General features: G+C 47.6%; 1 protein-coding gene across 30 annotated transcripts in view; it reads left to right on the top strand.

The window, feature by feature from the left end:
• The first annotated feature begins 1,495 nt into the window (after positions 1 to 1,495).
• The window catches only part of MAPK8IP3 (mitogen-activated protein kinase 8 interacting protein 3), a 72,583-nt gene continuing 56,574 nt past the window's right edge, over positions 1,496 to 17,504 (top strand). For 22 of the 30 annotated variants that reach the window (XM_052680598.1, XM_052680596.1, XM_052680602.1 and 19 more), the window contains exon 1: positions 1,497 to 1,889. In XM_052680598.1, the coding sequence (XP_052536558.1) occupies positions 1,572 to 1,889 (318 nt within the window). In that variant the 5' untranslated portion in view covers positions 1,497 to 1,571. Of the gene's footprint in view, positions 1,890 to 17,504 lie in introns of all 30 variants that reach the window. The other 8 variants (XM_052680577.1, XM_052680576.1, XM_052680572.1 and 5 more) reach the window with 1 other exon arrangement.

Here is a 17,504-nt window from a genome sequence, read left to right as displayed (position 1 = left end):
CATAACAGTATGTCCCTCTTACTTCAGACTCTCTCTACTTCCTCAGCTAAGCACATGAAAAGCAATATCTCTCACACGTAGGTTATTCACAAGGATAGTTTGCGAAAGGGCATCAAGATGAATAAGGATGTAATGTCATCGCAGCAGTGAGAACGGGTGAATGCTGATACCATGTGCGTTTTGGAGCATTATTTCCCATTTCAATCCCCTTGTTAGATTCTGTTAAGGTGTATTACGTAACTGGGTACCATATACTTTAATGATATGAGCTGTGGATGCTGGAGTTCAGTGTATTTCTCTGAGTGTACTCCTGCTTATGGAAATCTGTTGATGAAGCTGTATGGCTGCAGTGCTGCTTTCAAGGGCTCAGGTGCCAGATTTTTTAGCACTTAGGACAGCCAGTCTTCCCTCTGTTTTTCTCTTGATTCATCCCTGTCTGAATAGGGCCCTTGACCCTTTCACTGTAGAAACCACAGCCACTTCACCTTGAAGGAATAATTACCTTAATTGAAACAACCATTACATATGGATGCACAGGAGTGTTCTGATTTTCATAGACCCTGGGCAGAAACATGCAGGTCTGAAAGTGTTTGGTGGTTGGCACTAGTAACTGGGTTGCAAAATTAGGTTCTAGCTCCTGACTCCACCCTCTTCCAGAAATACACCTCCTACATCAGGCCTCAGACTGAGCAATAGCTGTTTTGGATGATGCTCCTTGCCTTTTTGTGAGATGATGGAGTATTTAAAGGTGTACACGGGGAAGAATTGACTTGTTTGCGACCTTCATAGCATGCACTTTGAAAGCCTTCCCAGTCTGTGGCTTGTTAGGGTGTGCAGGCCTGGTATGGCTCTGTGCCGTGGAGCGCTCAGCTGTGGGTTGGGCTCAGGATGCTGAGAACAGAGCTTGGATTTGTGAAGAGCTGAAGGGACCGAAATGTAGAGCCAGATTTGCCGTGGCCACGTCCTGGTGCCAGGAAAGGTGTTCCCGCAGCGGCAGCGTGGATTTCTGATACGGGCAGCAGCGCCTTGTGCGCCCGGGGGCTGTGGGGCTCCGTGCGGTGAGGGGCTGAGGGCACAGCACGGCACGGAGGAGCGGGGCGGCCCCGAGCTGCGCTGGGGACAGGCGGACAGGAGGCTTCGTGGCGGCTGCGGCTCCTTACAACGAGCGGAGGGGCAGCGGCACAGCCCGACGGAGCAGCGCGGAGCCGCGGCTGGGGAGGGCGGGGGGATGCGGGAAAGGCTGCGCCGGGTTTGGGCAGTGCCGTGAGGGGCCGCGGTCGGCTTTGAGGGTCCTCGTGGGCCCCTCCAGCTCGGCACGTTCCGGGCATCCATGAGCCCGGGACTCCCGCCCACCACCTCAGCGCGGCTGAACGGCGCCAGAACGGGGAGCGCAAATCCCGCCCCGCGCGGCCGCAGCTCCGCGGCCCTCAGAGCCGGGCTCGGTGACGGGGCGGGGCCGCGCGCCTCATTGGCTCCCGGCGACGGCGGCGGGGCGGAGCCCGGCGGGGGTCTCGGAGGCGAAGCGGAGCGGATCGTCGCGGGGCGCAGCGCAGCGCTGTGAGGCCGGCAGGATGCTGGAGATCCAGCTGGACGATGGCGGCGTGGGGGGGTACCCGGGCGACGACTATTGCTCGGGTTCGGTGATGTCGGAGCGGGTGTCGGGCCTGGCCAACAGCATCTACCGCGAGTTCGAGCGGCTCATCCACTGCTATGACGAGGAGGTGGTGAAGGAGCTGATGCCGCTGGTGGTGACGGTGCTGGAGAACCTGGACTCGGTGCTGACCGATAACCAGGAGCACGAGGTGGAGCTGGAGCTGCTGCGGGAGGACAACGAGCAGCTCCTCACGCAGTACGAGCGGGAGAAGGCGCTGCGCAAGCAGGCCGAGGAGGTGAGCCGGCCCGAGGGCCGCCGGCCCCGGCCTCCATCTTGTGCGCGGCGCCGAGCCGGGCGGTGCGGTGCGATGCGATGCGCTGCGATGCGGGCGGGGGGGGGCCGCGCGTCCCCGGAGCGGCGAGAGCCGGCGGCCGCCCCGAAGGTGCCGCGCATCGCAGGCCGCGCTCCCCGCCCCGCTCCCGTCCGCTGCTCCCCGGCCCGGGGCGGCCGATGGGGGACGGCCACGGGGGTCGGCGCACTCCGGTTCTCCCGCATCGGCGGGCGCGGCCCGCGTGAAAGGGAATGAGAATAACCCCGCGTGGCTGCGGTGCCACGGGTTCGAATAGCAGCGGCAAGCGATGACTTGAAAAGTCCTGCTGGTTTCTGGTTTGAAACGCGACCCTTAAATTGTTAATTTCTTCCCTGTGCTTCTCCCCCGTAGAAATGGTGGCCCGTCTCATTTCAGTAGGCTGCACGCAGGCAGACGCCTCTGTTCGGAGCCCCCTGCCAGGTCAGCGGGTCCCGGGGCTCGCGGCGCTGCGCCGGGCTCCGTGCGGGCTGTGGGAGCGCGGCCCGGGGGGCGGCCGGCCTCTGGTCAGCGCCTCGGGCGGGGACAAAGGAGAGGAGGTGACGTGCGCCGCTCTCTCCCTGTGCGCCCGATTCTGCTGAAAGCACGAGCATCTTGGCTGTAGGCGAGGCCTGCCAGCCCTGGCCTCCAGAAGCTGCGGTCTGTGCACTGGGCTAAAAGCATTGATGGTGCTGGAAGTCCACCGCCCACCACGTCATCCTCATTTCTTAACAAAACTACTGAAAAAGGAATATATTGCTGTGTTATTGTGTTATTGCTGTAAGTTAGGAAAGAGGATTTCGGTTTCAGGAGTCTTGCTAAGAGTCAGGTTTTGATTTGCTTAGATGTAGTAAATGAAATATCTTCAGAACTCCAGGGCGGCGTAAAGCACTGTGCAGTATTTTAATGGAGGTGTTCTGGTTGCTGAATAATGATGTGCAGGAATCTTGCTAGCTGGATGCTGAGGAGGACTTGAGCCCAGGATGCTTATTGTCCATTACTAATACTGAGAGCTATAACCAGGCCTTAAGTTTTAAGCATGTGTTAATAAATCTTACAGTTGATCTTTTCAAATTCTCATGAAGGCATGTGGGGATTGAAAAATGATCCCGAGTGCGCAGGATTTCATTCCATAGAGCCAGTATTCTGTAGCTTCTGAGAATTAAATACGTGGAAATGCGCTATTCATGGGGTGGAATGGAACTTGAGGTGTGGAGTGGAACAGCCCGATGGAATGAGCTTGCATCTTTGGACTTGCATCTTTCTGCTCTCGGCTTAGCAGGTACAGGGTGTGCTTCTTTCAAGTGTGCCTGTTCCTGGAAGCAGATGTGGTGACAATACTTACATCCCCTGCAGGGACACTCGGGGTCCACACCAGAGTGCTGTTGGCAGAGATGTAAAAAGCACTCTGTCATCCTCAGGCGCATCTGAGCTGAATGGGCAAAAAAAGTATCTGCAGAGAGCCTTGTTAGCAGAAAGGAATAGATAATGTGCTTCTTATGAGAACAAGTGAGTTTTGTTATGTCTACATAGCCTCTGTTATCAGCTCATGTATGTAAAATGCAGCTATTACTTCCCTTTGCACTTGCCTGCACCTGTAAGCCTCTTACTGTGCAGTAGATTAACTGTTATGGAAGTGAAAATCTCTGCATGTTACAGAGAATTCTGCTGTTCATCAGCTAATAGTAAGCAGAGAAATGCTTTCCCCATCAGAGCGTGCCTTGCAGTTCTGTAGCAGGGAAACCCATCTCCTTCCCTGTGCAGCACTCAGTGCTGTGTGCTTTGCCTGTGCAGCTCCTGGGTCTGCAGCTTCCAGTGCCACCTTCACTGGAGGATCCTCCTCTGGGAGCGAGGTTTAATCCCTCACTCTTGATTTCTTTGCATGTATCATTCAGCAACATTTCAACAACTAAAGTAACACTGGGATGCTGGGAGTTGATCAAAAAGTAATTTGTTCTTCTATTGCAATATCATGTCGAAAGAGCTGGGCTTCTAATTACACTGTTAGTTCATTGATTTTAAGTGAAATAAAACCAGAAGTGGATGTTGTTCTCTGGCATAAAAATTGAGTGTCGTATCCTCTTGTTACCGCTACTGCAGAACCACCCAATCTTGCTTTTACATAAGTGTGTAGGGACTGTGCATATAGCTGTGTCCTGTTAAATTAGGGCTGTTTGCACAGCCTTCGTTTCCCTTCCACTGAGCTCTGAAGGAATGATTTCTGTCTCGGCTTTCTTCTTCTTCCATGTGTTTCCCCAAGATGGTTGTATACGATATCTTTTAAAACAAACTGCCAAAAGCAAAGCTTTTCTAGACATTTTGACTGCAGAGTGACTCAATATTTTCCACTTGCCCTAAAATAGGGCAGCAGAAGCACCTGGACAAGAGCATTGAAATCAGAAGTTCTTTGAAATGAAGCAGTGCTGTCAGTCTGTGATCGCGGGGCTTAGAACATAACATTTCTTTTCCTTGACCTCCAAACTACTGAAGATGTGGAACGGCATCAGATTTTTGGTATTTTTGTGTTCTTCCATCTGCTTTGTATTGTGTGAGTGTAGGGTAATGACTGATCATATGGCACGTTTGCAGAACTGCAGCACAGGCTGTCCAGAGAACTGGGGGTGCCCACGGGCAGGCAGGATAGGGCCCTGCTCTATGGGTGGGACTGGGTGCTCCTCATGTTCTCTTCCAGCCCAAACCAGTCGATGATTATGTATTTATTTATCTTGAGATGAAGTTCCTATGGATGCTTTCAGGCTCATGCCCCCAGTAACTTAGGAAGGCAGTAACCGCTCTCAGGATGTGAGAAACACTCAGAATCAATAATTTTTTTGTCAGGCAAAGATCTTTGTGAAGGAGGAAGTGTATTCATTATTGCAGTAATGGGGCACAGCCCTTTATGGCAAGGGAGGAATTGTGCAACTTATCACAGAAATTCACTCCGTTAAATACTCTCACTCCAACACCTCTCCTGTCGCTCAGTGGTTGACCGTATCAAGCTCACAGTCTTTCCGATGTGATTGCTAAAATATTTTTCCATATCAATTTAACATCCACCTGTTCTTTCATCTTTCAGTGGGGAACAAGCAAACAATGCATTCTAGACCCCCTCCATTTTTCAAGGGTGACTGGAGGGCAGTGCATATTGGGCCCACCTGCACTTCTTCATTTATCAAGGGGACAGGAGGACAATGCATGCTAGATTCGCCCTCTCTGTTACCTTGTCCTAGTCTAGGTATTCTGGCAACCAAGCTACTTGGAAGGCTTACTCTACCCTGTACTAAGCTATGTCCCAATGATTCGTTGTGAACAACAATCCCTGCAGCCATTTTGTAAGAAAGTTTAGCAAAAGTCTGTATCTTAGTTAGCATTGTTCTACTGCAAAACACAGTTTACTTCTCACAAGGAGATGTTTTGCTGTTGGACGGGACCAGCACTAAGGTCACAGGCACCAACTTAAAGAAGCATGTTTACTTAAGTTTAAAGCAGTGAAATAATCAACTCTTTACAAGGGTAGATAATGGCAGAACAAGGGGAAATGGTTTTAAGTTGAAGGAGGGAAGGTTTAGGTTGGATGTCAGGGGAAATTCTTTACAGAGGGAGTGGTGAGGTGCTGGAACAGCTGCTCAGAGAGGCTGTGGATGCCCCGTCCATGGAGGTGTTTGAAGACAGGATGGATGTGGCCCTGGGCAGCCTGGTCTGGTATTAAATGTGGAGGTTGGTGGCCCTGCATACGGTGGGGGGGGGTTGGAATTCAGAGCTTTATGATCCTTGAGGTCCCTTCCAACTCAAGCCGTCTGTGATAAGTGAGATGATACAGCAAGAATAATACATAGGGAGGCAATGCACGTAGCCATTACTGCGTGAGGATAGCAATAGTGATAAAGAAAGATGCGTCGCCAATTGCCTGAATATTTCACCATCATCCAGATCTCCAGTTGCTGGGAGCCCCAGTTGCAGTGAGGGCTTGGAAAGCCCTTCCCTGTAGCTGGGGGGCCCTATGCAGTACATCTGTTCATAGATGAAGTCTCCAGTTTTGCTAACGGAGGATCCAGCTGTTATATTGTTGAATAAACAAATTTATATGACAGGCAGAAACATAGAATCACAGAATGGCTTGAGATGGAAGGGACCCCAAGGTCCCTTATCAAGTTCCAACTCCCCCTGCCACAGGCAGGGCCACCAACCTCCACATCTGGTACTGGACCAGGTTGCCCAGGGCTCCATCCAGCCTCCAGTGAAGGGGCATCCACAGCCTCTCTTGGAACATTTGGTTTCATTCTCTCTTGGATTCTACCTCAAACCCAGCTAGGGCTCAAGGAGGAGCCAAGGAATTTTGTATACTAGTAGGCCTTGACACAAAGATTCTAAACGAGGAAAGGTTAATATATCTTCATAACACTTTTCTGAGCTACATCTCTTGCTAATGAGAGGTTTTGTCCAAGATATTTTACTAATTACCCTAAGTATTTGTCCAACTTATTTTGCTAATTAGCATATATATTTGGCTAATGGTCAGATACTGATGATATATAATGCTGAGTTGTGAGATTCATCTAGAAGTCAGTTTTGGTTCAAGGCCTGCTGTTCAGGCCTTAGTGCTTCAGGAGAGCGGAAAGGAATGGTATCACTTTTTGGTGGCAGTCAGAAGGCCTGGTGGAGAAAGGTCTGGTGAGGGCCCTGCCTGTGGAGCAGGCTGCAGGGCACCTGCATGGCCCTGGGCTCATGGCGTGGTACCAGCCTGTGCCTGCTGCCTGCTCGGTGTGCTCAGAGCTCTGACAGGTGAGCAGGGACCATGGGTGTGCTAGCAGAAATCCCCACGGAAAACCGAATTTATTTTGTCCAATGTTAACAATTTTTGATTTATGTAAACCTGGATTCTTCTTTGCTTGCCAGGAAAGTGTGGTGTGCTCAAAGTACTGGCTTCCACAGGGGTTGTTGGGACCCCAGCTGTTAGGTGAGCACGAGTGTACGTGCAGGTGGAAGCTCCCACAGGCCGCGTGGCCTTGGGGCTGCTGGTTTGTGGGGCACAGAGGGGCAGCAAGGGGCTCTGCCAGGTTGGGCTGGCTCTGGCTGTCGTGTGGCATGCACAGTGCTCTGCTGCCTCTTCACCTCCAGCGCATGGTGGCTGACTGGATCCAGTGGGCTGACAGCAAAGCAGTGTTTTGTCCAGTGGGTGGTTTGCAGCATCAGTTGATACTCAGTAGAATTTTTTAAAACAAATGTTAACTTAATATGCACATTGATACAGTACAAAAAGAAGTACCTGGTGCTGCTTAGTAGATCTGGCTCCCTAATAAAAGGTTTTTACAGTTAATGCTCTGTACGGGGCACCTGATGCCACTTCCTTTGAAAAACAGTAGAAGAAATAGAAACCAAGGGCTCTGTAAATGTGGGGGCAGGCTGTACGTGACCCTTCTGCTCACAGCAGGGGTCTGATTCCAGGCCACAGCTGTGGGCACTGCCTGTGTTCAGCTGCAGGAGCATGGAGCCAGGCACTGATGCAGGGCTGCAGTTGGCAGTGGCTGCTGTGGGAGTCAAAGCCCTGTCTGGTCTACCTGGCACCTGCAGGTGCCTGGATGGAGTGGTACGTGGGTGTCATCCTTTCCCCTTCAAAAGTGCTGTCATGTTGCTGTGGCCGTTGGTTCATCTTTATGTCTTGCTATCTGCGTTGTTGTTTTGCAGTAAAAGCACTTTTGCTTGCTAGCTGGAGATGCTTCCAATGTTTTGTTTGAAAATCAGTGGTCAGCACTTTGGCAAAAAATGGTCCTTGGAGAGATGCAGGCTGTAGCTGCCACAGGTTTCTGCGTGACTTGAGGTCATTGAAGAACTGTTCAGCTGGGTGGCAAGTTCTCTAGCTTGTGTCTGCATCTTTATGTCTGCTACATAAAGGCTTATGAGAACAGCCCTCAGCCCAGCATAAAGGGTGCTTTAAGCACAGTCCTTCCCTCCTAGGTTAGTTCCCTTACCAAGGTGATGGAAGAGAGCTCTGTACACAGCCATCTGCTGTTCTCTGCTGTGAATGCTTTCCCTGCTCTGCCTTGTATGTTGGAACAGTGGCAGTCTGGGAGGGCACTGTCTGTTGCCCCACCCTGAAATCCAAACTCCAAATGAGCTGATGGATGGAAGCTGATGGATGGGAGCCTCAGGAGCTTCATGGCGACCTCATAGTGTCGGAGAAGGGGAAGCATTCAGGAATAGCAGATGCAGATGAGGGCTTTGCTTATCATGTGGGTCCTTTCCACTGTGTTGGCAAATGTGGAGTGCAGGCTGACTTCACAACTGTCCATGTATGAGACCTGTCTTTGTGTTCTTTAGACGCTGCTCTTCCATTCCTGATGCCTGAGGGTAGTGTCAGGTTTTGCTAAAATAATGAGCAGCAGAATTTGTAATTATTGGAGGATTCTTCCAATTTAATGAGAAAATGCTTTTGCTGTTGTCTTAATTTACAAAAGCTGTCGATCCTGAAGAAACTGGATTCTCTTTTTTTCTTGAAGAATACTGTAATATTGCAATTATATTTTTCTAATGAGCCTGCAGTTATTAGGTGTCGTATTTCTGATGCCTGCCTCCTTACTCACGGTATGGTGAGATATCTATTTAATTGTTCAGACTTGAGAGGCAGTGCAAGTGAGCAGAGGGATCACCTGCATCGTGGTGGGACAGCATTTCGGTCACAGGGCACTGATTGTCTGGTCTCTTATTTCTGTTGTCTCTTTTGTCAGGGATAGAACTTGAATGTGATTCATGGTGTTGCGAATGATGATTAAAACAGAATGTTAAGGGTACTAGAAACTGACTCCATTTATTAAAAAGGTTGAAACAGCAGTGTTTCTGGAGAACCCTGTTTCAAATTCATAGCTACATAGGCAAGCACTGGTTCTAACAGTTTGAATTTTCTCCTTTCTTAGCTAGCAAGTTCACTTTGCCATTTATCTTTATCAGCAGTCAGACCCTCGCCACTGATTTGGCCTTCATTCCACTTGTCCACTCTGGGAAAGTCAGAAATCTTTTTTTCAGAGCATTCAGAGCATGTCTTTACTTACAGAAAATGCAGCGATGAAACCAAATAGGGTTACAAGCTGGAGATTTGACTTTCCATTACCCGTGTTCTGCTACAGCCCTGGGATCAAAGGTAAAGCAAATAATAATGATAGAAATATTTCATTCCTTCCCCTGAAGATGAACAAGGAGCATTCACTGGGAAATAAGTAAATGGCATTTTGTATGTTTTATTGTGAGGCCAGAAGACTGCCTCTTCAAGCTTAAGGACTATTCACTGCTGTTTTCTGCTGCTTCTTTTCCCCCAAATGTCTTCCTCAATGCTATGAGGGAAGCTCCCATCTGCAGAAGCTGAGGAGTGGGCCACTTGTCCTTCTCCCACAGGATGGTTTTAGTGAAGGCAGTCAGCTTTTTTATTTGCTTTCTTAGTATTTATTTTTTCTTAGTTTTTATTTGCTTTCTTAGTAGTGCACCACTTGCTCTGAATAAGTGGTTGCATGGTAGGCTGTGTGTCTGGGCTGAGGAGTGACCCAAATGCCAGCTGATGGCAGAGCAGCCCCTTAGCAAATACAGAACATGTCGGTCCCTCCTGTGACCCCATTTCCCATGGGATCCTTCTTTTCCCCCAGAGGGTGGTGAGGCACTGGCACAGGTTGCCCAAGGAGGCTGTGGATGCCCCATCCCTGCAGGCATTCGAGGCCAGGCTGGATGTGGCTCTGGGCAGCCTGGGCTGCTGGTTGGTGACCTGCACACAGCAGGGGGTTGGAACTGGATGAGCATCGTGGGCCTTTGCAACCCAGGGCATTCTTTGATTCTGCAATTCTGTGATTGGTGGCAGACCTCTTGGCTCTGGCTTTGCAATGCATGACAGTGCAGGAAGGAGATGTGCCATTCTGTTGGGGACAAGCCAGGCTGGTCTGACACAGGGGTACAGAAGGCTTAACTATAGTGATTTCCCAACAGAGACATTCAAGTAAATACAGTCAGAACTTAACTACAAATTAGATAATTTATTCTGCAGTCTTTTGGGAGAGAGCAGTGCGTGCTTGGAGGTGCGCACATAGAAGGATTGTTCTGAAGTCTGTGGGTGGTTGTTTCAATATTACATTTGATGAGCTCTGTAAATATCAAGTGGATCAAATGCTGATTTAAGAAGTAAAAAGCAAGACATAATGCTTTGGGGTTAGGTGGAGGAAAAACACTCTTGGAAACACAGAAGCAGCACGTCCTTCCCTCATCACCCTTGATTTTTCCCCTCTAAAATGTTTCTGTGCAGAACGTGTCTGCTGAGCAGAAATTACAGGTTTGTTTAACGTATTAGAGATGTTCAGATCTGGCAGACAGTTGTTGGAAAAGTATTTGCTCAATACAATTAGTTATTGTAAAGGTTCCTGATGGATTATATGAATTCTACACTGATTTGATGAAGCACATTTGAAGTCTCTTCATTTCACAAGTTTTATCCATCTTACGAAAATTAGCAGACTGGTTTGTGGTGGCCTCCTGTACCATATATATATATCTGACTAAGTTCATTATGAGGCATCAGGCTCTTAAAATGTAATGCCTGTCTGGGCCCTATGGTAAGTTCATTCATTCCCAGTAATGTTAGAGGGAAAAGTCTGTATCCAAACATGGATTCTTCATGCTTAGGTTCTTCATCTTCTTTACGTCACATAAGCTTATGACACTTATTAATATTCATAAGCAGCGCATGTTGTTAAAAAATACTTTTAAAGTAAAGCTGTTTTGAGCAAGCAATATGATTTTTTTTTATTTAAAGATCAATTTGAGGTAATGTGGATGACTGCTGACGATGATCTGGGCTGATGGTCTCCTCATAGCACATTTACCAGCAGCAGTCAGACTGTAATCCCTGTGTATGCCATGGTGAAATTGAGCAGTCTGCTTTGCAGTCATTGGCTTGTGTGACTCTGCTGGATATATGGACTTGTTTTTTTGGGTTTCAGGAGGTGTAGTTGTAAGGGAAAAGCTGAGAGGATCTGGTGTATGGCAAATGTTGAGTCATGGCCTGAACCACTGATGGAGCACCTGGGGAAAGGACCTGGTCAGCCCTGGCAGCACAGGTGAATGCAATTCAGCTGTGTGAGCAGAAGGGGTGGAGCCTGGCTGCACCTCTCTTAGACCTCATTTATGGGGTTAATTGCCACTGGGAAAGGATTTCTTTCTGGAGATCCCTTCTTGGTGGAGCTTTCTTCTGTGAACCTGGAGTCTTTTGGTATGGGTGAACAATCTTCTTCCTTTATGGCTCCTTTCTATCGTGCTGGTTTTTCTGTCATCACACCATTCTTGTAATGCTCTTCCTATTGTCTTGATCTGTCCAATTGCTACAATCTGGGAATATTCAATTGCTGCTATTGCAAATGAAATAACCACAACGTCTTTAATTTCAAGAAAAATCCCACTATCTGTCTTCACAGAGCTGCAGTCGCACAGGTGGTAGCTTTCTGAGGGATGTGGGTTTGTATCCCACAGAGGCACGTGTGGTCCTGAGGGGACCTGTCCTGAAGGGAGGGTGATGATGGAGAGGAGTGCATCCCCTTTGCAGCTTATACCTCAGCACTGAGGCCATTGCTGTGGGTGCAGCCTGTGGAAGGCTGGTGGCTGTCTCCCTCCTCACCCACTTCCCCTGATTCTGAGGGCTCTGCTCTGTCATCCTCATCTGGGCCTGGCGAAGTCAGCATTATGCTTCTTTTTTGCTCCTGTTCTAATTGGGGTTTGGCCGTCCCCACCTCAGCGTGCTGCTCTGTGAGACAAATGCTGGATGCTTGGTGCTGGAGCAAAGTGCACATCTGCAGGAGCTCAGTGTCAGAGCTGCACTGCTGGCCCCCCTCTGCCTGCGTTGCCTGTCAGATGTGAGCCAAGTTCCTTCCTGGAGGTAATGATACATCAGACTTCTGTCTTCAATTAGGATTTACAATAAACTGATCTGTAAGTGATTGGATTTTTTTTCCCACTGTGTGCCACTCAGGGGCATGTTTCCTTTTTGCTTCCTCTTTCAGAGAGCTAACACTTAATGATTTTTGGAATTTGGTAGAAAAGATTCACATGCAATGCATTTCTGAAGAGCACACTCAAAAGAAACGTACAGTATTGCGTGACACATTTGGAACTCTGTTGTGGAAAGGTACCTTCCCTTTCCCACTGCAGGGAGAGGTGTCATTTTGAGATATTTCATGGTTCTTCTTCACCCATCAGTTAGAGCTTAGGAAAAAAAAAAATGATTTGGTGGAACTAAAACTGAATAATTTTTGTCAACTTGGTTGTTTCTCGATGTAAATTAGATTATGTCCTGCTTTTGTAAGACATAAGGAGCATCCAAGCTCAGCATGTCACAGCAAACCTGTGAGAATGATGGGAAGCACGTGTGCATGCAGACATGCAGATGTGGCTGTGTGCAAGACATGGAGGCAGCGAGGTGCTGGTGCTGACGGGGCACTGCTCCTGTACCTGGCCCTGGCCCTTCCCTCTTTAGTTTGGAGCTGCAATTTGGGAAATAGGGCTCTGTTTTCAGGAGGAATTGTAATGGTTTGAGGAATGAATATGCAGAGTTTGTGGTATTTGTTGTAGAGCTGCCTCTGGTGATAAAACTAAGAGGATTCTGTTTCTCTCAGCGTCTTATTTGGTGCATATCATCTCCTCTGATGTTACTTAGGGAAACCATATAGGCTGTTTCAGAGCTAACATAAGCAAGCAGGTTCAGAACTAAGATATTATCAAGGAACAGATACATTTAAGTAGCTTTTTTCTTGGCAAATATGAAGGAGTTTTGTGGTGATGCAGTGATGCTCAGTGTTGGTGTGTGCCTGGCAGGGCACGCTGCTGGCTCACAATCAACTTGTACCAGAGCCCCCAGGTCTCCTTTCTGGGGCATTCCCCAGCATTCAACTCCCACTCAGTGCACAGAGCTGGCGCTGCCCTGTCCCAATGCAGAATATAGCACTTCTCTTGCTAAACCTCATGTGGCTGTTGATGCACATCCCTCTAATTTGTCAAGATCTCGCTGCAAGGCCTCTCTACCCTCAAGGGAATCAACAGCTCCCACTAATTTAGTAACATCTGCAGCTTATGTATAAGACCTTGCATAGTAATTTTTCCTCTGTAACTGTTTTGTCTCTGGTGTTAGGAAGACACCCACTTGTACAGGAGCATAGAACTGGAAGGGACTTGCTGACTCAACATGTCCAGTCTCAGTATTGCAGGCAATTGCATTACATAAGCTGTTTCATAAATTTATCAAGCTTTGTCTTAAAACCTTTAGTTAAATCTCTTGCTTCTACTCTTCTAAAAGCAATTGCCTACTGAATTCCACTTGTTTTTTGTTTTTTGTTTTTTTTAACTTGCCACCTCTTTTTACTGGTTTGTTCTTGTGCCAGCATTGTCTTTTGCTCTAAGTAACTTCTGCCCCTATCAAATATTTATGCCTTTGATGTATTAATAGAAACCAATCCAGCCTTTGGTCTCCATTGGCTTGGCAGTGCAAGCCAAGCTCTGCTTGCTGCCCACTGGAGAAGGGGCAATTTGGAGTGCCACATGGAGGTATTTGTGCAGCTGCCTGCTGACACAGTCAGCCTCAGCTTCCCTCATCCCTGTGTGATTTGGTGACACTTTACCATGCTTGGCTTGATCCTCCCTGAGCATTGCAGCCGCCTGCTGCAGTAGCAGGTGGCTTTTCTGGAAGGCTTTAGCAGTGTGGTAGCATGAATGGATGTACTGGAGTGTTGCATTGTTCAAAATCACAATGGTAGGATTTATCACGGGTGATCACTGCCTGTTCACCTGTGTGACATCCTGCTGGCTGGAGGTGACAGCACATCTGTCTCCCTCCTCACGCTGTGTTGCAGTGGCCTGGGGCAGTAATTGCTCTGTGCTCAGCTCTTTTCTCTCAAGACTTGTCACTGCAGTCAAAATGTTTGCCATTTTGTGCATGCCCTTGCTTAGTCCAGTACCTCTCTGGCCATCAGCATCACTTAGTTCCTCCTGTGTGATGTTTTGATTCTCTTCATGAGTGGCATCTCCCAGTCTTGTGTCATCTGCTGCACTTGACTAGCACCTCCTGTCTTGTCAGCCCCACTTACTACAAGGCTGTTTGTGCTGCCTCTGTGTTCCTCTACAGCACTGAGAGCAGAGCTGTGTCAGGGCTGGGGGTTGGGAAGAGCCCCTCTGTCTGCCTGGCTCTGTTGTAGCACCAGGCCTGCTTTGTGGAGAGCATCTGAAAAGCAGAACTATCTCATTCTTGAAAAGAAGGCTCAGATCCCTTGGAATAGGAATCTGGGGGATAGTTCTGTTGATACATGCCAAAATAACAGAATTTTATTTTACAGAAGCATTCAAATATCAATATACAACTATAAAATAGCTAACGCGTAAAAGATGTATCTGTGAATCCTTGAAATTAGCAACAGAAGCAAAAGCCTTTAAGTGCAGCAGTTGTCAAGAAAAGCTTATTTAACTATGATTGTGTGCTTTTGTGCAGATGGAAATGTTTCTTCAGAAGAGTGTTCCTCTTTGAGGATAGCAAAGATCTGAGCATCGCTGCAGCTCAGAGCATAGTACTGTGCCCTGCTGGGCAAGTAAATTCTGCAGTCTAGCTTAAAATACGATTAAAATGGCTTTACAGTGTATCAGAAAAAACGGGGAGGGGTTGTTCTCAATGCTTTTATTTTCACTGTCAGCTTCACTTAAAGTCAGAGGCCTCAGCCTAGTCTGTGTTCAATGTTTTAGTGTTTTAAATTTGTGTAAGGATCTTCACGTGATTTGGTGTTCTGTGTTATGAATATTCAATACAGAAACATTCATACAGTTGTGGAATCATGAGTACAAAACAGTTGCTGGTCCCAAGGCTGGTGTGTGCCATACGGTGTATTGTGGAACTGCTTTGAAGTTCAGGCAAAGCTCAGCAATGAAAATTTGTGAGAGTTCTGTACTGTGGCTGTTCCAACTGGAGCTTCATACCTGTGGGATACAGCAAAACATGGGGAACCCAAGCAGAGCATAAGGAGAGGTTTGAGAATGCCTTTGTTCTTTGCCAAGTCCTGTTGTAAGTACAGGATAGATTTCTTAGCAACCGTGAAATTTGAGATGATAAAGTGATTACCTGAGAATTTCAAGAAGCATAGGGTAGGAGAGTTCGGAATTGCTGATTGCTTCATTTCAGAGTTGCAGCTGAACTTTTTTCTCCAACAGATTATTTGCTACCAGAAGTTGTCTGTCTGCAGTTTCCATCGGTAACCTTACAGGAGTGTAATAGTTTGGGGGCTGATGGTTGGGTGTTTCTGTTTTTGTGAAAGTAAATATATAAAAACTGTCCACGTTCTGATAGAAACTAGGAACGCTTTCACAAAGCGGAGTCAAATTAACACTCCAGAAATGATATATACAAGATTCAGTTTCTTAATCATACCCTTTTGTTTTGCTATACAGGTAACTTAATTTTATACACATTCTATGTAAAATAGAGATCTGAAGATCTATTTGTAGTGTGGAGTTGTTAACTATCTGCTGGTTGTTTTACAGAGCTCTGTAAGAGAAGTAACTGAACCAATGGAGCTGAATTCAGAAAGTGAGAAGCAGGATTCTTTTTACCTTGATGATGGAAACTGGGAGTTTTTTCCTGACCAAGCCTGTTGTTTATGGCCACATCTGTGAGAAGTGGCTTACTTTGAACCATCCTCTTTCTAAATGTTAAAGTGGAAAGGTGTAGCTTTACTTTATTGAAGCTCTGACTTTGCTGTTTGACTTGAAATTGCCTGTAGAGTAGCTGCAGTAGGAAGCTGTGCCTTGCTGTTTGAATGTCAAATGCCATGCTGTAGGCAGCTGCCTCACAAGAAAGTAATCCTCCCTTTTTGAGCTTCGTGGCTTTGAGTGGGTTCTGTTAGGAGAGCAGAGCAATGACTTCACCTTGGGTAGCACCTTACCAGTCGTGTCCCCCCCCATGAGTATAATGGCACTAGAAAGTTAGTGTGGAACAGGTGAGAAGTCAGATAGCTGAGAATTAGCCTGTTTCTGTGTCTGGCTTCCTAAGACAGAATACTGTCAACATAACTTCCCAAATTGCCAGTTAATCATTGGCCCAAATTGTGAGTTGAAGGCTGCATTGCCTCCCTAGCCCATAGGCTTCCTGCAGGTGTGGAGCGCGGTTTGAGTCCTCACTGCCCTGCAGACAGCCCCCCCTCACAGGCAGCTGTGTGCGTCTCCAGCTGTGTCCAGCTGTGTGTGCGCGTCTCCAGCTGTGTCCAGCTGTGTGTGCGCGTCTCCAGCTGTGTCCAGCTGTGTGTGCGCGTCTCCAGCTGTGTCCAGCTGTGTGTGTCTCCAGCTGTGTCCAGCTGTGTGTGTCTCCAGCTGTGTCCAGCTGTGTGTGTCTCCAGCTGTGTCCAGCTGTGTGTGTCTGTGTCTCCAGCTGTGTCCAGCTGTGTGTGTGTGTGTGCGTCTCCAGCTGTGTCCAGCTGTGTGTGTGTGTGCGTCTCCAGCTGTGTCCAGCTGTGTGTGTGTGTGTCTCCAGCTGTGTCCAGCTGTGTGTGTGTGTGTCTCCAGCTGTGTCCAGCTGTGTGTGTGTGTGTCTCCAGCTGTGTCCAGCTGTGTGTGTGTGTCTCCAGCTGTGTCCAGCTGTGTGTGTGTGTGTCTCCAGCTGTTCTGCAGGGCACTGCAGCACTGCTCTCTGCCCAGCATGAGGGTGACGCTGGCTGAGCTGCTGCTGTTCCTGCTGGCATCTGCTGCGTGCTGCCAGCCAGCCCAGATTAAGGCCTTGTAATAAGATTTCCGCATATATGCATATCTAGCTCACTCTGCTTGGTTTATTGTTAATATGATATGATGATTTCTGACTGCGTGCTGCTATTTTTAGTCATTTTCTTCCTCTGAAAGCCAGAAATGCAGGAAGCTAAGCAATCTCCAGTGTAACACTGCTTTTCAGAGGAATACTCATTCTTTCACTTAAGATGATTTTATGCTGAATGTTTGTTGTTTAATGATGAGCATGTGAGTCATGTTGGTTGTTGTACCCTGAGTTGTTAGAGACCAGTTATCCTGCTTGAAATACAGGGAGAGACTCTAGCAAGATTAATGTTTCAGCTTTCTTAATAGCTGTTTAAAAGTATCTGGTTCTTGTAACTGTTGAAAAATTATCCTTTGAAAGCAAGTATAAAGGTTCTGGAAAGAATAGCAATGCTGTGGTCAGCTTTGCTACACAGAACAGCTGAGAGTGGGCTGTTTTTCCAGTTCACCCATCTGTTTTATTGTAATGGGATTAAAAAAAGCAATATTTTCCCTTAAACATTGGAATTATCTGTTACATTTAATTTGTTTTCTAAAAATCTTTGCTACATCTCCATAAAAATAAAGATAGGAGCTGTGAAATAATTGAGGTGTTGGTCTGAACTGAGCTTCTTGCATTGAGGTAACTGAAGAAAATGAACCAGAGCATCTGCCTCCGCACATGAGATACCTCTTGATCTGCAGGACATCTCAGAGCATGAAGTTAAGCCCATATTTCCTAACCAGCGCTGTGGTTTTTTCTCTTGGCAGTGGTGAACTGAAAGAAGG

Source organism: Tympanuchus pallidicinctus, unplaced genomic scaffold (genome assembly GCF_026119805.1).
Source record: "Tympanuchus pallidicinctus isolate F22 unplaced genomic scaffold, pur_lepc_1.0 scaffold18, whole genome shotgun sequence".
NCBI lineage: Eukaryota > Metazoa > Chordata > Aves > Galliformes > Phasianidae > Tympanuchus > Tympanuchus pallidicinctus.
The sequence above is the reverse complement of the archived record's forward strand: the minus strand, read 5'-3'. Positions and strand labels throughout refer to the sequence as shown.